The 21,478-nt window shown below is 45.5% G+C and overlaps 1 protein-coding gene across 1 annotated transcript in view; it reads right to left on the minus strand.

Annotated features, from left to right (window-relative positions):
• The window catches only part of CCDC175 (coiled-coil domain containing 175), a 77,152-nt gene extending 57,123 nt beyond the window's left edge, over positions 1–20,029 (minus strand). The window contains exons 1-6 of the mRNA XM_084836048.1: positions 19,773–20,029; positions 15,550–15,635; positions 9,616–9,727; positions 6,799–6,934; positions 4,288–4,516; positions 310–432 (exon numbers count right to left, since the gene is read on the minus strand). Coding sequence (XP_084692174.1) covers positions 310–432; positions 4,288–4,516; positions 6,799–6,934; positions 9,616–9,727; positions 15,550–15,635; positions 19,773–19,839 — 753 coding nt within the window. The 5' untranslated portion in view covers positions 19,840–20,029. The remainder of the gene's footprint in view (positions 1–309; positions 433–4,287; positions 4,517–6,798; positions 6,935–9,615; positions 9,728–15,549; positions 15,636–19,772) is intronic.
• Positions 20,030–21,478: the final 1,449 nt, after the last annotated feature.

The following is a 21,478-nucleotide window of genomic DNA, read 5'->3' on the forward strand; positions in this document are numbered from 1 at the left end:
CCTCCTCAGCTGATCTGCACTGTTCAGCTGGGGGGGAGTGAGTCTGAGAAGGGTGTGTCGTGAATGCGTATGTCTGAGTGTGTGCGTGTGTGAAGGGGGGTGCCTGCCTATGTGATTGTGTGTGTTAGAGAAAATGGGTGGGGCATGTAAGCTTTGGCCCTGCCCACTTGGAGTGGTGACTCTGCTCACTTTGTGCCGTGGCACCTGAAGTTCCAGCCCTTGGGCCGAAAATGGTTGCCCACCCCTATTAAACGGTAAGTATCTGAATTAAAGTAAAGGAATCATTGCCGAAAGTCATCATTCTCTTACCCGATTATATCCTTCAATGTCCTTCTCAAGAGCTGTAAACTCTGCAAGCAGTTCTGCATACTCGGCCTTCTCATCTTCGTTTTCAAGCTTCTTGGCCTCAAGTTGCCTTCGAAGCTCTTCAATCTACAGTTGAAAACAACTTCAATATAAATGGAACACCTCTCTGTATATTATTTACCACACATTTCTCCCTTAATGCTTCTATCTAATTGTGTTCCTCTTTCTAAGATGCTATTCTCAATCATGAGCATCATTAGCCTAGCAACATGTAATGCCATAATTTAACTATGCACTGTGCAAAGTAGTAATTCCTTTGTCTGTTCTGAATTTCCTACATTAAGCTATATTGGTTGATCCTGAGCTCTAGTATAGAGAAAAAAACTTCTGTCTATTCACTTTCTTTACATTATGCATAGTTTTATACACCTCTTTCCTATCCCCCTTATTCACCCTTTTTCTAAACCACAAACATTGTAATCTGTTCACATAGGGCTCCAGTCCTGTGATCATTTTTGTTGCCCTTTCCTGTATCTTCTACAGCTCTACATTATCCTTTCTGAGATGTGGTGACCAGAACCATACACAGTATTGCAAGTGTGGTTGCACCTTAGAATTGTATAGAGGCACTATGATACTGGCAGTTTTCTTTTCAATCTTAATGATCGCCAGCATGGAATGTGCCTTTTCACAGCTGGTGAATGCTGGGTCGACATTTTCATTGAGACCTTCTTTCCTGGGCAGTCATCCCCAGCAGCATATATGTGAAGTTAGGATGTTTTGCCCCAATGTGCATCATTTTACACACTGAACTGCATCTGCTATTGTAATGTCCAGTCACCCAGTTTAGAGAGATACCTGATTGTCAGACACCAAGGACAAAGGAGAAGGGATGGCTTGCATCATCCTACCCTGCTTGTGAGCTTCCCTCAGGTATCTGAGCATTGCTGGAAACAAAATGCTGGACTATATTGACCTTTCTTCTTCTTCTCTATCTTGAAAATTTGTATTACTTATTTCACCAGGCATCTGGACTTGATTTATGGCCCAGTCGTTGTGGGCTGCTTTTGTGATGTTCATTCTAGGCTATGAGTGGGGGAAGATTTTTAATATTTGTAGATGAACACTTTTCACATTGCGTTGTTTTCAGATTATGTTTTTATAGTATTTACTTGTATTATTGTGGTGATTATGGTTTACAATGCTTCTAGTGTTTTTAATTTTGATTTTCTTTATTTATTTAGAGAGCAATCCTATGGCCACTAGACACTGTCTAGAGGGCCATAGGATTTTTTGGTTTACTGGCTCCGAACTCAGAGACCCAGGAAACTGCGTGTCCCTGTCCCCCGCCCCGACCCTCCCCCAGCCTGCGCAGTGAGAACCGCAGCAGCAGCCCCTCCATGCTTGTAAAATGGAGAGGGCAAAAAGGGAGCATTCCTGGGGGCAGGGAGGGGACTGTGGAAGATGCTTAACAGGCTTCCCATGTGCTGTGCAGCCTCCGCCACCCTCCCACTCTGAGGCACCCTGGCTAGACAGCCAAAATCGGGCCACCTAGCCAAAAATGCATTGCAGCAGAGCACAGAGGCGAGGATCGCCTCCATGCTCCAGCCGCCCTGCACTGGATAGAAGTCAGCCTCCGACTTCGGAGGCTGACATCTGTCTCCATAGGATGGCACCCTCACAGCGTTTATATAATGCTCCATATCTAAACACATTTTTTACCTGCTATATTAATCATGGATTTCTGTATTGTGTGTGTAAGTCACTTTGAGACTGCTTTTTGCGGTGGGAAGAGATGCATAAATTTCATTAGTATTAATATGCCCTCATGACTTTAAAGCAGGTTGTGGGACCACGTGGCCATATTCCCTAATTTTTAAGTAAGTCTCTATCTCCAAAATCCTGTTTTTTCCTACAATTGAGGAGGACCAATCCATTTTTTCTTAACTTAGAATGGTCCATTATGACTTGAACACAAATTATTTGGAGAACACTGCATGAATATTAGAATTTTCAGAACAGTGCTATCAAGAAACCTTAGGGCATGTTCACGAGACAGCTTTACACACTAAAGCAGAAATTAATCCATTCAAATCTCCAAGCCTCAGAAGCATTCCAGCTTAATGAATTGACCGGTTAAACTTCTAAGGGTGCAATCTTATGCATGTTTAGATAGAAAAAAGTCCTACAACTCCCGGCATTTCCCAGCCAGCATAGAATGTACGAAGAGCCATGCTGGATGCCCTAGTCCAGCAACTTATTTCCCACATGGCCAACCACATGCCTCCGGGAAGCCCACAAGCAGGATATGAGGGCAACAGACCTTTTCCACTCTTGTTCCCCAGAAACTAGTGTACATAGGCATACTGCCTCTGATGCTGGAGGTAGTGTATAGCCATCAGGACTAGTTGCCATTGATAGCCTTCTCCTCCAAAAGTTTGACTAATCCCCTTTTAAAGCTATCCAAGCTGGTGGCCATGACTACATCTCGTGAATAGTGAATCCCATACTAGCTCTGCTCCTCTCCCTCCTACCCTCTTCCCCCAGTTTCTCTTCCTTGAATCCATGGTTGATGTTTTACTATGAGCCTTGTCAGGACTTCTGGGGAACACACAGCCTTGTGCATCTCTCCAAGTATCATGGAAGAACCATGGAAGAACACCCTCTACATAACCTGGATGGAGATCTACACCATTCAGTCCCCTCATCCCTTGATGAGAGGTCCTTTGGGCCTCCTGTCAAAATTACATACCTGTCTGTTTTCTGCTTTCTTCCATCTCCAACTCTCTATCCCTCTCCTCCCTCTCCATATCCCACATTTCTCTACCTGTGTCAACCCAAATGCCATGTCACATATATCAAGCTGCCCTATTGTGATTAGGCCTCCTGGGTGTCCATCCACTTCCCCAGTGCTCTCCCATTTCCTCATTTGGAACCGTTGCCTTCCTTCTCCTTAATTGCTGCTTATGGTATTCCATCCTGCACAGCATGTCTTTCTCAGCCTCTCCCCACGGTTTCAAACAGGTTGCTGCCAGTCCTGTTTAGGTACTGGCTGTGAACTAATTCCATTTGAATATTCTCATGTACATTTTCCTCTTACTTTTGTAATAAGATTGTAGAATTTTTTATGATAATGTTCTGATGTGTGTATCTTCTTGATTCCCTTTTGTGCACTCTAATGACTGCAAAGGCATGCCACGACTGAGCTAAAGATTCCTTTACTTACTCGGATAAGCATGCATGTCTAGATAGGTATCTACGAGAGCACAAGCTATGGAGATAGACTAGGTTTTATGGCACAGCAGCACCTTGGCCAAGGGCAGGGAACCTGTGGCCCTCCAGAGGTGGTGGGCTCAATCAGCACCACTGAGCATGGTCAATGGTCAGGAGGGACGGACAAGTTCTCCACCCCTGTTCTAGGCCATATTGCACCATAATAATGGAGAAGAATCCATAAGCTGTAATGAGTACAAACATTTTGTAGCACCGTGGTAGAACAGCTGCTTTCCATGTACAGGGTCTCACATTCACTCCCCAGTATCTGCTGTTTAAGGTATCCCTGCCTGGATCTGTGGAGGGCTGGACTAGAGACCTATTGAGAGCAGTGGAGCTAGATGGCCTAGAGGTCTGTCTGACTGAGGCTTTCTTCATGTGGAGCTTTTATCCTGTGATTGAAATTGCTCCTTCACAGAAGTTTGCGGGCTCTTTACATGACACTGTGATCATTCAAGGCATCTCCTGCACTAAATGCCCTTTGTTCCATTTTTAAATAGATCACAGATAATGAGCTAAAATTACCCTGTTGTGTTCCTCTTCAGTTTCCTCCGTGAAAAGAGTAAAAGCATGTGAAAAAGGGAGACACTGTGACCCTGCATTTAAAACGGAAGCAGAAAGCCCCATTTTAAATGCTGGGTTTTAGGCTGGTGTAGAGATGCCCTAAGACAGCACCTATAAACTTAAGTGCAGTTGCTGAAAATGTACCTGCATCTCCAAGAACCCTTTCTTTTCTCTAAAAACAGTGGCCTCACAAGCCATGATTTTCTTCATTTCTTCAATGGCACATTCTTCCATGAGAATTTCTTCCTCCTCTTGTTTTTTCAGATTGTGAAGTTCATTTATCTGAATGTTGAGTGAATGTTTTTCTCCCAGCTGCTGATTCAGTAGTTCAGCAACTTCTTCATATTCGGTCTGCAACTGTGCTTGCTCCTGACTGCCAAAACAATGACATAGGAGATGTTGAGACATCAAGTTTACCCCTTACATTGACAGCAAACAGCATGAAAGTACAAGTTGTCATTACCTCATTACAACTTTACCTTATGCCTTTCCCAACCTGATGCCCTCCAGATGTGTTGGACTGCAACTCCCATCATTCCCACATCAACACTGCTGGCATTCAGGTACCAGACTAACAAAAACGTTTTTGTTTGTGCAGTCATTTTAAAATATTGTTTGTCTTAGCTTTTATCTGCTGCTTATATTTTTCTGTATTGGGATGCTTCCAGAATTTTACAGGGGGCCCAGATGACATCATCTCCCACTCATAACCTTTCTGTGTTTTCCCACTGCTTCTTCAGTCTTTTCTTTTTACTGCAGAAAATTCATTAAGGAGAAAAAGCTGCACAATGCCTTCTAATTCATAATGCTAGGAGTCCTCTGTCTGGAAGCACCCTTGCATTTTTACCTGAATGTTATTGGAAACTGCCCTGATGAAGGTGTGTGTCCTTGTAAGCCACTCTGGGGCCTTTTTGGCTAAAGGGCAGAATAGAATTGCTGTACAGAGAGAGAGAGAATCTACTTCCCTGAGGTTTCCTCTTATGCAGTGCCATGTTCTGAACATCCAGTTTAGCTCTGTTATGGGCTGCCAAACTCTGCAACTGGCCCTGGCTCTGATGCCCAGAGGACACACAGCCCTACTCTGGTATTTACACTCCCTGACCTTTATGAACATCTACCAGGTAAACTTTCTCCTCCTCACTGGCATGAATAGGAGTGACTACAAGATATTGTGGTGTTTAACTTGTTTCTCAAATAAGCGTGAGGTTTGGCTACACCAGTGTTCCTTCCGATAATCGGAGGAGGTGGGAGATCAGCCACCCACTGAAGCTCCCTCTCATGTTCCTCAGATGAGATGTGTGGAGAAATGTTACACGGCACTCCCACTTTATTTCTCCCATCTCTGGCCTTCCCCCTCCCCCCTTTTTTCCTCCAGGCTTCTCCATATTACAGGGGCCAGGACTACTCCTCTTAGGCCACTGCTCCCGACGCCAGCATTCCTCCATCCTATCTGGCCCACCTGTGTTTTACATCTGTCCAAGCTAGCTGGAGTAAGGGGATACCATGGAGCCTTTCAGCCATGCTGCTTCCCATGCTCTAAGCAGGGCTTCTAAACCTAGTTGCTACACTTCTAGGACAGGGGTGCAGAACCTCAGGTCCAGCGTCCAAACCTGGCCCTCCAGGGGTCCCAATTCCGCCCTTCAAGGCTCCCCAGAAGGCCACGCCCCTTTCCCCCCAACAACTGGCCGTTATGTGATTTCCCAGCTTTTGTGCAGTTTTCCCCCCATTCTAAAAGGTTGAAATGCCTCTCCTAAGGCTGAGTTACTGGCAGGAAGAGCTTTAAACTAAAATATACTAGTATTATTGGCCCCACTCCTTTTGCCTTCGGCTCTGCCCACCACTGGAATGCAGCCTTGGAGAACTTTTCTGAAATGGAATTTGGCCCTCAGGCTGCGTGATGTTCTGCACCACTGGTCTAGGAGGTTACCTGAAATACTACCTGAGTGATGGGCATTTCTAGTTAATCCTGCTTCACCACAATTTCCCTTAATGGGCTCTCAAATAGAAGAGGGCAAAAAAAAAAAAAAATTATCCTATCCAATGAGGGTAGGACAAGAAACAATGGATTATAGCCAATGCAGCATGAGCGCAGGGATGCCTGAACAAGGGTAATTCCCTGCCTGCTCATCCCCACTGCAGCTCCCTGAAAAACCTCTCCCCAAGATTAGGGATCCTCAGGAAAGGCCAGGATGTGGGATTCAGTTCTGCCTATGCAAGCTGCTTCCACATTGTTTTCCCCAGTCCCCCTCTCCCACTGCATTCCCCACCCAACCAATTTGATGCAGGTCCACAGGCCCTCAGGAGTAGCTTTTCAAGAGATGCAGGGCACTGCAGGGGTACAGGAGATGGTTGGGGGGGGGTTGCACAAGCATCCTTGCACAAGTGCGGCATTGAATGCAATCCAATGTGTTTCAATCAGAGAGTGGCAGATTTAAGTACAACACTAGGGTGACCTCACTAATGGCAACAGTGGTTCTGTGCTAGAAATAAAGTTATCTAGGTACGCTGTGAAATCTCTTTTCTTAGTGGTTTTCAAGACGCCAATCAGGGATGGTTTGGGTGTACGATACATTGTCTTGGGGCAGGAGGCTAGGCTGAACAACCCGTTGCGCTCCCTCCCACTTGCTATGGTTTTATTTAAAATACCATGCCTACCATAGTGTAACATTTTGTTCTTCAGAGAGCTGCTGCCTTGAATAGATCACTTCCACTGCAGAAGAAACTTCATTCAGGGACTTCTCCATTTCACTTAACTTATGAATATGAAGTCGACGGGCAGCAGCTACAAGTTCTAGAACAATGAATATAAGGTAAACAAGATGTATTTGCGAAGATACACATATCATTAACATTCTCTGTACAGCGTTTCTGTCACGCCCCTTGGCCTTGTACAGCAGCCTTTGACACTCATCCCATGAAAGCAGAATCGGGAAGCTTGCACATTCCAAAAGATGCAGCAGCTCCATTTTAAAATGTTGTTTTTATGTTTGTTCTTGTTTTTTATATTTGTTGGCTTTATGAATGTTGGCTGTTTTATTACTGTTATCAGGGTTTTTTTTTAAATTATAATGAATGTTATGGCTGCAAGCTGCCTTGGGAGGGCTCCAGCCTTGAAAGGTGGCCTAGAAATATTTTAAATAAATTAGTTAACAGGGGCAGTTCATAGATGCTCCTGAGAAGAAGACCCACGGTCAGATGAAGACCCAGAATTCAGGCATGCTGACCACCAGAGTGAGCAGCTTGAGCCCTGCAGCAAATTCACATACCAACTTCCCAGCTCTGTGCACTCCCCTGAATTGCCAAGAGCCTTGCCTAGAAACTACAGAAGTCACAGGAGAGCAAGAGCCCAACCTAGAGCATGGACCTCCACTATGGAGTGGAGCATGGACAGTCTTTGGCACCTGCTTCCAGATATAAGGCCTAGTCGTGTTCTAGTCCATATATCTGAATAACCATTAAAATGAGATTGAACTGCTTATATGGACTGCATATGTATCAGTGTATATATTTCAGGTATGAGTGTTAAATTTTTACTAATGTTGTTGTGAAATAATGTTTCTCTTTTGTTGTTTTTTCTTTTATATGTACAAATAAAAAATTATATGAGGTCAATTGTGCTCCCTAGCTAACTGAGGCAAGTTATCAGCTGTTCCCTATAGGCATCATGGCTAATAGCCATTGATAGAATTATCCCCCAAGAATTTGTCTAATCCCCTTGTAGAGCAAATAAAAATGGCTTTTCCATATAAATGTGCACACTCATCTGCCCACTCCTCTGCCTCTCCAGCCTGAGGTTATTTGGACCACAGCAGTCAGGGACTCACAGGCCCACTCCTCCTTTTCAACAATCTCAGAGGGATTACAGTCCACACACTGGGAAAACCTTAATGACATATACACTTATTTATTTATTTATTTATTTCATTTATATCCCGCCTTTTTTCCTCTTGCAAGGAATCCAAGGCGGCTTACATTACATATGGAGGGTACAATCCTATGGAGATAGTCGGCCACTTCCAAACTCAGAGGCAACCAACTACCTTCTCCTCTGCGCTCTGGCTGCCCTGCCTGGCCAGCGCATGTCAGAGCTGGGGGGGGGCGGGGCAGACAGCGTATAGGAAGCACTGCACCTGTGTTTCCGCCGTCCCTTCCCCGCCCCCAGGAACACACCCTTTCCCCTGCTCTGCACTGCCCTTACAAGCACGGAGCTGGGGACGAGCCACGCAGCCTACGAGGCAGCGGCGGTGGGGAGGCAGTTTTCTGGGAGCCAAATAACCTGTGGCTGTCCAGCCGCAGTCTAGCCGCCACAGGATTACGCCCTAACGGAACATAGGAATCTGCCTTAGACAGAGTCAGACCTCTGGTCCATCTAGTCCAGTACTGACAACGCTGACTGGCAGCGGTTCTCCAAGAAACCCTGCACTGATCTTGGAAACAGACTGGAAACTAATGAAGTTAATATAGTATTGGTGTTAAATGGTTAAAAATATCAGTCACCTATGAACAGTTTAACTGCTACATTTCAAGGTGTTCATTTTTTCAAAGGCAGCCCCATTTAGAACATCCTGCAGTTTGATTCACTCAGGGGGGAAATTCATAGCAGCAAAGGAAGCTGCTTTACACCGCGTCAGACTCTTGGCCCATCCAGCCTAGTATTGTCTGTCCAGGGTCTCAGGCAGGATTCTTTCCTAGCCCTACCTGGAGATGCTGGAAATTGACCCTGGGACCTGCTGCATGCCAAGCACGTCCTCAGCCGCTGAGCTACGGCCCCTCCCTTGGGCATGCAGCGTAGTTGACATGCTCCCTCCATTAGCATCCTACTCCTACAGGACTCATCCTTTGTACACATTAATGCAACATTTTGAAAGATTTTGCACTATTTTTGCCTGTTTGAAGAATTACTTTTAAGAAACAAGCTGCACTAAAGAGAAGATATTTTTGTTTTGCAAAAAAACACTTGCTAATATATTTTATGCGGCCTATTTACATTATCGGGGATCCAGAAGTATGTCATTCTATAGCACTAGAAGCCATAGTGCATACTGGTTTTACCACTTTGTGTATATCATTGCTTAATCATTAGAAGACCTTTATAAGAAGGGAGAGGGCAAAAATAATTATATCACAGAATCATAGGGTTGGAAGGGGCCAACAAGACCATCGAGTCCAACCCCCTGCTCCATGCAGGAAGCCTGATTCCCAGGCAGCCTCCCATCCAAGTACTAACCAGGGCTGACCCTGCTTATCCCAACACAAATATCCCAACTTCTGTGACCCAAGTCTTTACTGATTTAAAATTATTTCTAGAATGGCTTTAAGGTGGAACCAGATTCTGCCACCAAAATAAGTCATGTAAATTCTATCAATATGCCAGGACTGCTTGAAATGAATAGTCATACAGTATGGAAATGCATTATATTTTCCACTCTGTTAGGTGCTATTATATCATAAAACACATTAACTTGGAAATACCTTCAAATTCTTTCATGACAATCTCTGGGAGTCCTCTGATTCTGACACGGAGATTACAATTTTTTATGGTCTCCTCTTCCCATAGTTCAATTGTATGTTTTCTGTCCTCTTCCTATAATTTGACAGATACATGACCAAAGAGCAAAATTCTATGGGGTACACCAGTATTAAATTAAGTACAGCTCAGTTTTCTTGGAGAGCGTCTAGACATACATAAAAACAGGAGTCACCATGTTACTGTCACTCATACAATCTTTTCTTGAGGAGTGAGCTGAGGGGGAACAGGTTCTGCCAGTTTTATTATGCAAAAGGGTCTGTACAGGACCCTCCCCACCTCTCCCTAGAGCAGCTTCTCGGCTTAAAAACAAGAACTGGGGATTAAAAACAAAAATCAGGTGCAATATGATTATTTAAATCAAGGGTGGGGAATCTTTTTTCTTTTGAGGGCTGCATTCCCTTGGGGGTCCAGAGCCAAGTGGGCAGAACTCCAGTCAAAAGTGGCTGGGGCCAAAGCCAAAAGTGGCCAGGCCACCCTTTTTTCTCTTTCTGCCAAGCACTTCTCTCACTCTTTCTGACATGCCCTTCTCTCTCTCCCTGAAGTCCCTGCCCAGAGTTGTGAACTCATCACTTGCAGAGGGCTTCCTCCCAGTCTCCTTTCATTGCTCAATCTGCTTCAGCTTTTCCACTGTTTCTCTCCCACCCTCCTTCTCTCCCTCTCAGCTTCCCCCACCTATATGAAATTAGGCCAAAGGCCAGTTTACCCATCCCTGGTTTAAATGTCCCACTGCACAAACCAACAAAGGCAGACGGCCCAGCAGATGCACTGGGAGAGGGGTCAAATTGGTGAGGAAATCAGCATTCCTGTGGCAGCGAAGAAGTCTGTCATTTTGAGAGTGAAGATGGAGAGAAAAAGAGCTCACCTCCCACCCCCCATGATCAAAGAATCATAGAACAATAGGATTGGAAGGGGCCTACAAGGCCATCGAGTCCAACCCCCTGCTCAATGCAGGAATCCAAGTCACAGCATCCCTGACAGATGGCTGTCCAGCCTCATCTTGAACGCCTCCAGTGTGGGAGAGCCCACCACCTCCCTAGGTCATTGGTTCCATTGTCATATTGCTCTAACAGTCAGGAAGTTTTTCCTGATGTTCAGCTGGAATCTGGCTTCCTGTACCTTGAGACCATTATTCTGTGTCCTGCACTCTGGGATGATCAAGAAGAGATCCTGGTCTTCCTCTCTGTGATCACCTTTCAAGCACTTGAAGAGCGCTATTCTATCTCCCCTCAAGGCTGAACATGACCAGTTCTTTCAGTCTCTCCTCATAGGGCTTTGTTTCCAGACCCCTGAACATCCTCGTTGCCCTCCTCTGAACTCTCTCCAGTTTGTCTGCATCCTTCTTCAAGTGGGGTGCCCAGAACTGGGCACAGTACTCCAGATGAGACCTGACCAGTGCTGAGTAGAGGGGAACTAGTACTTCCCGGGATTGGAAGCTATGCTTCTATTAATGCAGCCCAAAAGAGCATTGGCCTTTTTTGCAGCCACATCACATTGTTGGCTCACATTCAGCTTGTTATCTACAACAATTCCAAGATCCTTCTCACTTGTAGTCTTGTTGAGCCAAGTATCCCCCATCTTGTAACTGTGCATTTGGTTTCTTTTTCCTAGGTGCAGAACTTGGCATTTATCCCTATTAAATGTCATTCTGTTGTTTTCAGCCCAGTGCTCCAGACTATCAAGATCACTTTGAATTTTGTTTCTGTCTTCCAAGGAATTAGCTAGCCCGTACAATTTTGTGTCATCTGCAAATCTGATCAGCATTCCCTGCACCCCCTCCTCCAAGTCATTAATACAAATGTTGAAGAGCACTGGGCCCAGGACTGAGCACTGTGGTAACCCGCTTGTTACCTCTCCCAGTTTGAGAAGATCCCATTAATAAGCACTCTTTGAGTCCGATTCTGTAGCTAGGGTTGGGCAGATTACTCACCCGGTTCCGGTCTCGGGCATCGGCTGGGGGGGAGGCGATCCATCCCTCCCCCCCGCCCGGAATCCTCCCCAGTCGGCTCTGCTCCGCGGCAAAGCCGCAGAGCCGCCAACCAGGGCTGGCTGCAGCCAGACGTCTAGCCGCTGCTGCCACGCTGCGGTCGCAAATGGCGGCTGCTACACCGACCGCCATTTGCATCCGTGCCTTAGGCCATGATAGGCTATGTAAGTATTTAGTAGCCTATCACGGAAAAGAGCAGGGCTGTGATAGTAGCGGCCGCCATTTTTGCCCCTGCTCTTTGCCGTGATAGGCTACATAAGCTCTTTGCCGTGACAGGCTATGTAAGCCCCTGCTCTTTGCTGAGATAGGCTACGTAAGGCACGGACGCAAATGGTGGCTGCTACGATGGCTGCCATTTGTGGCCGCAGCAGCCCGACAGCAGACAGAAGACGACCCGCCACCCCCGCATCTGCCGCCGCCACGTAGGTCCGTTCCGGGGGGGACATTGTGGGGTGGTGGTGGGGGGTGCTCTGGAATTCTCCAACATCCCTATCAGTGTAGCCACCGGATCGTTGTTTCATCTAGCCCACTTTGAGCTAGTTCGCTCATCAGGATATCATGGGGCACTTTGTCGAAAGCTTTGCTGAAGTCAAGGTATATGATGTCCACAGCATTCCCACAGTCCACAAGAGAGGTTACTTGATCAAAAAATGAGATCAGATTTGTCTGGCAGGATTTGTTCTTGACAAATCCATGTTGGCTTCGAATAATCACTGCATTGTTTTCATGGTGCTTACTGATGGATTGCTTTATCATCTGCTCCAGAATTTTCCCAGGGATTTGTGTCAGACTAACTGGTCTGTAGTTCTCAGGTTCCTCCTTTTTACCCTTTTTGAAGATAGGGACAACAGTAGCCTTCCTCCAGTCATCTGGCACTTCACCCATCCTCCATGATTTCTCTAAGAGACTAGACTGTGGTTCTGAGAGTTCCTTTATTACTTTAGGATGCAGTTCATCTGGCCCTGGAGATGTGAACTCATTCAAAGTAATTAGGTGTTCCTTGACCATATGCCTATCGATCTCAAGCTGCAATCCTGCCCCTTCAGCCTATACTTTGCCTTTGCCAGGGGGGTCATAGACCCTCTTTTGGGAGAAGACTGAGCCAAAGTAAGAACTGAGCACTTCTGCCTTTTCTTTGTCATCTGTTATCGTTTTGCTATCCTTATTTAATAGCTGAACCACCATTTATTTCCTCTTTTTACTATGCACGTAGCTGAAGAAAGCCTTTTTGTTGCTTTTAGCATCCCTCGCTAACCTCAGCTCGTTCTCAGCTTTAGCCTCCCTGACGCCATTCCCGCAACTCTGTGCTACCTGCCTGCACTCTTCCTTTGTTGCTTGTCCTTCCTTCCACTTGCTATATGTGTGTTCTTTTGTTTTCAGGTAATCTCTAAGCTTTTTGTGAAGCCTCACTGGCTTCTTCTGTTGTCTTCCACTTTTTCTTCTTGTTGGAATTGTTTGTAATTGTGCCTTGAGAATTTCCTTTTTTAAAAACTCCCACCCATCTTGGATTCCTTTTCTCATTAGAGTCGCTTGCCATGGGACCTTACTGATCATTGTTCTGAGTTTATTAAAATCGACTTTCCTAAAATCCAGGGTACGCATTTAGCTACACTCGGCTTTTGCTTCCTTTAGAACCAAGAACTCAAGGATAACATGGTCGCTTTCCCCCAGAGTTCCCATAACTGCTACTTTATCCAATAAGTCATCTCTGTTAGTTTGGATCAAGTCAAGGATAGCCAATCCTCTAGTTCCTTCCTCTACTTTCTGTAGGAGGAAGTTATCCCACACACAAGTCAGGAATTTCCTGGAGGGGCCATGTTTTGCAGAATCTGTCTCCCCAAAAATATCGGGGAAATTGAAGTCCCCCATTACTACTACATCATGCTTCCTTGAAACATTAGCTATGCTTTTCAAACGTTTCATCCTCGTCTTCTTGATTGGGTGGCCGGTAGTAGATTCCGACCACCAGGTTCCTTTTATTCTTTGCTCCACTTATTTTAACCCAGATGCTCTCGATGGGGCTACCAAGCTCCTCCTCCTGTATTTCTGTGCAGAAATACGTATTTTTCACATGTAGTGCAACCCCACCTCCCTTTCTGTTCCTCCTGTTCTTTCTGAACAAGTTATATCCTTCAATTGCTGTATTCCAGTCATGAGAGTCATCCCACCATGTCCCAGTTACACCTATCAAGTCATAATTTCCCTCCTGTATTAAGAGTTCAAGTTCATTCTGTTTGTTTCCCATACTCTGGGCATTAGTATACAGACATCGAAGACCATGTGCTTCATGGTCTGGCTTTCTTCCTACATGTTTGTGAGGACTATTATTGGGCGCTATTAGAGCTGTTCTCTCCGTGGCTCTTGGGTTTTTTTTTTTATTTACATCTGTACTCACCCCCCAAACCAGAATGATCAGTTTATCCTCTTTGAATTCCATTAACAACTTAATCTTATGTACACATTTAATATCCGACAGATTATTCAAATATTTCAGATGTCACTAGCTCAAGGTTGGGAAGCATTTTGCCCACCTTCTAAGAACTGTAGTATATAGTATCCCATCCAATATTTCTCATATGCTGCTTGAATGTTTTACAGCCAGAAATGTATTTTGGGTGGGTGGACAGAAGAAACATAAGCTGTCCTTTCCTTCCTTCCTTGAGAAATTTATTGTCCAAGATGGATGGAGGAAGAGTGGAAGGAAGTACACTGGTGGGAAGCCCTAGAAGGGGACATATAGGATTCCTCACCAAGTGAACAGTGAGAAAATACACTTATTTCTTGCAGTGCTTCAAGACCCTTGTTATGTTGCTGATTATTCTATAGGCATGAACATAAACTTGAGCACACTCCAGTAGAGAGCGCAGGACAGGAAGGCCTGGCGTGCTATGGTCCATGGGGTCACGAAGAGTCGGACACGACTGAACGACTGAACAACAACAATTCTATAGGTCATGCAAATAAAAGCTGTCTATCAACAACAGATACAAATAAGCTTTACAAGTTGCAAACTATTAATTCTCCTTTCATTTTCTAAAACAAGGTTGATTCTAGTAACTGGATTTTGTTCGTCGTATTTCAATCCCACCCTTTCTCTGGAGACTTGGGTAATGCAATGTGCTCCACATGGGGCTGCACTTGTGGGCAGTTCAAAAACCTCAACCATTCCAGAATTTGGCAGGCAGGTGAGTATCTGATTAGTCACATGAAGCACCAACACCTTGAATTTAACCTGAAATCAAGTTGGCATCCAGTGATGCTCATATAGAGCATCACTGGATGCCAACTTGATTCCAGGTTAAATTCAAGTTGTTGGTGCTCATCTTTCAAGTTCTTTATGGTCTAGGCCCATGATACTCGAGGTAGTATCTTCTTCCTTAGCTTTCTTCTGGTTGTTTGAGAAGAAGGGTTCCCATTTCACATTGGAATTCTGTTTGTACAGAATCTCAAGTCTCCCCAGTCCTAAATCTCCTACACCACCACACTGACTCAGTGCCCTACTTTTCCAGTAGTAGACTGGAGATAGAAAGCACAACCACCGACCTTTCACATACAACCAATACGAAAGCCCCAGATGCTGTGGAAGCAGCACAAGACCCTAAGGAGACAGCGGCATCCTGGGTCTTGGTTGCTCAGTATTCTAGGGCTCAGATGGGACACAGAGTTAATTCCAAGGAACAATATGAACAGCTCTTGAAGACTAAAGATATCCTAGTAAAGACCTTCTCTGGATAACACCCTTGAGGATAAACCCTAGTAAGCAGGAGAATAGTGCAGAGAGGCAGCTGACTGTATCCAGCCAGCGCAGGTCTGACTGGCAATCAGAGAAACACAAATACTTCCTTACTATTTATGCCCCCAAAGGCTTTGCTTGTTTAGGTTTTGACATTACCAATTTCTTAATGGCTTTAATAGCATCTTCAAGGTGCTGCACAGTTTCCTTGTTGAACACAAGTCCTTCATTTTGAAGCTGTTTTTCTAAAAAAAACAAAAACAAAAAACCTGGAAGTCTTTACAACATTTTGCAGTTTTCAGGCTGAGAGAAAAGAAAATACTGCCCTGAAGCTTTGTAAGTGTTAACCCTGAAAGGGGGCTTTGCAGTGATGGGTTGATGTCACTCATATCTGCAGACTAATACCTTCTGTACAGGACTGAGAGGGCCAATTAAGTTTTGTGGGCAAGAGTCCACATCATCAGATAGATGAAATGTTATCAGCACTACTAAAGGAGTACCGATTGCCTGTATTGAAGGTTTTACTGTATTTTATGATATAGTTGTGATCTTAAGAGTCATGACAGTAATGCTGTTTATGTGATGCAATGTGTTTAATTTAGGTTGTTAGCTGTCCTGGGCTCTTTGTGAGGAAGGCCGGGATATAAATCAAATAAATGAATCAATAAAATAACGTAGTTAATACTGAAATAATTCAGGTGAGTCAGCCGAACCCCTGTCCAGTCACCAGGGGATATCACATTTACCACGCATCTGTGTATGCATGCAAAGTACTGTACGAAGTACTACACTATTTTAATAACATGGTTATTCAGGGATTTACCTAGGAGTAAATCCCACTGAATTCAGTGAGACTTACTTCTGAGTAACTGCAGTAACCCCTTCATGGATGACTGCCTTGTTGTGGCGAAGGGGCTTGCGTAACTCAGTGAAGCCATAAGCTATGCTGTGCAGGGCCACCCAAGACGGACAGGTCATGGCAGAGAGTTCTGACAAAATGTGGTCCACTGGAGAAGGAAATGGCAACCCACTCCAGTATTCTTGCCAAGAAAACCCCATGGAATGTATCACAAGGCTAAAAGAGATGACGCTGGAAGATGAGCCCCTCAGGTCGGAAGGTGTCCAATATACTACTGAGGAAAAGCAGAGGGAATTTCCCAGTAGCGCCAGAAAGAGTGAAGCGGCTGGGCCAAAGCCAAAAGGACACTCAGCTGTGGATGTGTCTGGTGGTGAAAAGAAAATCTGATGCTGTAAAGAACAATATTGTTTAGGAACCTGGAATTTCAGATCAATGAATCAAGGTAAGCTGGAGGTGGTCAAACATGAGATGGCAAGATTGAACATCGACATCTTGGGAATCAGCGAACTAAAATGGACAAGCATGGGAGAATTTAATTCAGGTGACCACTATATCTACTACTGTGGGCAAGAATCCCTTAGAAGAAATTAGGTAGCACTCATAGTCAACAAAAGGGTGGGAAAAGCAGTATTGGGGTACAATCTCAAAAACGACAGAATGATCTCAGTACGAATCCAAGGCAAACCATTCAACATCACAGTAATTCAAGTCTATGCCCCAACCACTGAGGCTGAAGAAGCTGAGGTTGATCGGTTCTATGAAGACCTACAACACCTTCTAGAACTAACACCAAAAAAAGATGTCCTTTTTATCATAGGGGATTGGAATGCCGAAGTAGGAAGTCAAGAAATCACTGGGATAACAGGCAGGCATGGCCTTGGTGTACAAAATGAAGCAGGACAAAGGCTAATAGAGTTTTGCCAAGAGAACACGCTGATCATAGCAAACACGCTTTTCCAACAACACAAGAGGCGACTCTACACATGGACATCACCAGATGGTCAATATTGAAATCAGATTGATTATGTACTTTGCAGCCAAAGATAGAGAAGCTCTATACAGTCAGTAAAAACAACTGTGACTGTGGCTCAGATCATGAGCTTCTTATTGCAAAATTTCAGCTGAAATTGAAGAACGTAGGGAAAACCACTAAACCATTCAGGTATGACCTAAATCATATCCCTTATGAATACACAGTGGAGGTGAGGAATAGATTTAAGGGATTAGACCTGATAGACAGAGTGCCTGAGGAACTATGGACGGAGGTCCGTAACATTGTTCAGGAGGCAGCATCACAATCCATCCCAAAGAAAAAGAAATGTAAGAAAGCAAAGTGGCTGTCTGATGAGGCTTTACAAGTAGCTGAGGAAAGAAGGGAAGCGAAAAGCAAGGGAGAAAGGGGAAGATATATCCAATTGAATGCAGAGTTCCAGAGAATAGCAAGGAGAGACAAGAACGCCTTCTTAAATGAACAATGCAAAGAAATCGAGGAAGTCAACAGAATGGGAAAGACTAGAGATCTTTTCAAGAAAATCGGAGATCTCAAGGGAACGTTTTGTGAAAAGATGGGCATGATAAAGGACAAAGAAGGCAGGGACCTAAGAGAAGCAAATGAGATTAAGAAGAGGTGGAAAGAATACACAGAAGAACTATACAGGAAAGATCTGAATGTCCCTGATAGCCACGATAGTGCGCTCACTGAACTTGAGCCGGACATCCTAGAGAGTGAAGTCAAGTGGACCTTAGGAAGCATGCCTAACAACAAAGCTAGCGGAGATGACAGTCTTCCAGCTGAGCTATTTAAAATCCTAAAAGATGATGCTGTTAAAGTGCTGCACTCAATATGCCAACACATTTGGAACACTCAACAGTGGCCACAAGACTGGAAAAGGTCAGTTTACATTCCAGTTCCAAAGAAGGGCAATGCCAAAGAGTGTTCAAACTACTGCACAATTGCGCTCATTTCACATGCCAGCAAGGTGATGCTCAAAATCCTACAAGCTAGGCTTCAGCAGTATGTAAACCGAGAACTACCGGAAGTACAAGCTGGGTTTCAAAGAGGCAGAGGAACTAGAGATCAAATCGCCAACATTCGCTGCATCATGGAGAAAGCAAGAGAATTCCAGAAAAACGTCTATTTCTGCTTCATTCACTACACTAAAGCCTTTGATTGTGTGGATCACAACAAACTGTGGCAAATTTTTAAAGTGATGGGAGTACCAGACCACCTTACCTGTCTCCTGAGAAACCTGTACAAGGGTCAAGAAGCAACACTAACAACTGGACATGGAACAACTGATTTGTTCCAAATTGGGAAAGGAGTACGACAAGGCTGCATATTGTTGCCCTGCTTATTTAATTTATATGCAGAGTATATCATGAGAAACGCCGGGTTGGATGAATCACAGGTCGGAATTAAGATTGCCGGGAGAATTATCAACAACCTCAGATACGCAGACGATACCACCTTAATGGCAGAAAGCGAAGAGGATCTAAAGAGCCTCTTGTTGAGTGTGAAAGTGGAGAGTGCAAAAGCTGGTTTGAAACTCAACATTAAAAAAACGAAGATCATGGCATCTGGCCCCATCACTTCCTGGCATATGGAAGGGGAAGAAATGGAAGCAGTGACAGATTTTATTTTCTTGGGCTCCAAGATCACCACAGACGGTGACTGTAGCCATGAAATTAAAAGACGCTTGCTCCTTGGGAGGAAAGCTATGGCCAACCTAGACAGCATAGTAAGAAGCAGAGACATCACCTTGCCGACAAAGGTCCGTCTAATCAAAGCTATGGTTTTCCCAGTAGCAACGTATGGCTGTGAGAGCTGGACTATAAGGAAGGCTGAGCGCCGAAGAATTGATGCTTTCGAACTGTGGTGCTGGAGAAGACTCTTACGAGTCCCCTGGACTGCAAGGAGGTCAAATCAGTCCATCCTAAAGGAAATCAACCCTGAGTGCTCATTGGAAGGACAGATAATGAAGCTGAAGCTCCAATATTTTGGCCACCTAATGGGAAGAGAAAACTCCCTGGAAAAGACCCTGATGCTGGGAGAGACTGAAGGCAAAAGGAGAAGGGGACGGCAGAGGATGAGATGGCTAGATGGCATCACTGATGCAATGAATATGGACTTGAGCACGCTCCGGGAGAGAGCGCAGGACAGGAAGGCCTGGCGTGCTGTGGTCCATGGGGTCACGAAGAGTCGGACTCGACTGAACGACTGAACAACAACAACAAACTGCAGTAAAGCCCTTCTTTTCAGCCACTAGCTTTTCTACACAACACTGGAGAAAGAAAAACAGAGAAAAATGACCAAAAGAGAGAGTAGGAAACAATTTTAGGGGATCGTCCCTCTCCCCTACGCAAGCGAGGCGCGCTCTGCGCCTTTCCAGCCACCGCCTGCCCATCTCCCCCACAAGAGCCCTACTCCTGTCGGTCGTCTGGGTCAGCTCGCCAAGATGGCAACGACCCGCTCCTCAAATCCGAGCCCAGGAACATGCAGCCGGAGAAGGAAGCGCTCGCTCACCCACGCCCAGCAGGTGCCCCAGGGCCGCCGCCGCAGACTCGGAGCACGGCGGAAGAGCAGGCTCCATCGCCGCCAAGGCCGAGCCAGGCCGCAAAACAGGCGGTTGCCGTGGCAACCCGAGGCGGGCTTCCCGCGCGCCGGTGCTGGACCGCCGCCGCCTGGAATGGCTGCGGTCGGGCGAGGGACGGTAGCTAAGCCGGACGGGGGCGGAGGAGTGAAATGGTGGGGCGCTTTTGCTACGCTTGCCGTCTCTACCCGCCCCCGAGCCAGCTGAAAAGCCGATCCAGGATGCAATCCTGACTCTTACCTGGGAGTAAGTTCCGTTGGACTCGGTGAGACTCGTCCCCGTGCCGCTGTGCTTATGATTGCACTCAAGAGCCAGGCAGCAGCAGCCACCGCGTTACACACCCCGGTGTTTTCTATCCCTTGCTTAAAGCGCTCTTTCTCTCACACGCCCCTGTCCCTATGTATTTCATTTATTTCTGAAATATATAAACCGCCCTTCATTCACAAGGGATCCTGGGGTGGTGTTTGTTGTTGTTCAGTCGTTCAGTCGTGTCCGACTCTCCGTGACCCCATGGACCACAGCACGCCAGGCCTTCCTGTCCTGCGCTCTCTCCCGGAGCGTGCTTAAGTCCATATTCATTGCATCAGTGATGCTATCTAGCCATCTCATCCTCTGCCGTCCCCTTCTCCTTTTGCCTTCAGTCTTTCCCAGCATCAGGGTCTTTTCCAGGGAGTTTTCTCTTTGCATTACGTGGCCAAAATATTTGAGCTTCAGCTTCAGTATCTGTCCTTCCAATGAGCACTCAGGGTTGATTTCCTTTAGGATGGACTGATTTGACCTCCTTGCAGTCCCGGGGACTCGTAAGAGTCTTCTCCAGCACCACAGTTCGAAAGCATCAATTCTTCGGCGCTCAGCCTTCCTTACAGTCCAGCTCTCACAGCCATACATTACTCCTTGGAAAACCATAGCTTTGATTATACAGACTTTTGTCGGCAAGGTGATGTCTCTGCTTCTTACTATGCTGTCTAGGTTGGCCATAGCTTTCCTCCCAAGGAGCAAGCGTCTTTTAATTTCATGGCTACAGTCACCGTCTGCGGTGATCTTGGAGCCCAAGAAAGTAAAATCTGTCACTGCTTCCATTTCTTCCCCTTCTATATGCCAGGAAGTGATGGGGCCAGATGCCATGATCTTCGTTTTTTTAATGTTGAGTTTCAAACCAGCTTTTGCACTCTCCTCTTTCACCCTCAACAAGAGGCTCTTGAGATCCTCTTCACTTTCTGCCATTAGGGTGGTATCGTCTGCATATCGGAGGTTGTTGATAATTCTCCCAGCAATCTTAATTCCAACCTCTGATTCATCCAACCCGGCATTTCTCATGATGTACTCTGCATATAAGTTAAATAAGCAGGGTGACAATATGCAGCCTTGTCGTACTCCTTTCCCAATTTTGAACCAATCGGTTGTTCCATGTCTGGTTCTGACTGTTGCTTCTTGACCCTCGTACAGGTTTCTCAGGAGACAGGTAAGGTGGTCTGGTACTCCCATCACTTTAAGAATTTGCCACAGTTTGTTGTGATCCACACAATCAAAGGCTTTAGCGTAGTCAATGAAGCAGAAATAGACATTTTTCTGGAATTCTCTTGCTTTCTCCATGAACCAGCAAATGTTGGCGATTTGATCTCTAGTTCCTCTGCCTCTT

This window comes from Heloderma suspectum, chromosome 1 (genome assembly GCF_057233095.1).
Source record: "Heloderma suspectum isolate Gila_16-S chromosome 1, 16-S_ref, whole genome shotgun sequence".
NCBI lineage: Eukaryota > Metazoa > Chordata > Lepidosauria > Squamata > Helodermatidae > Heloderma > Heloderma suspectum.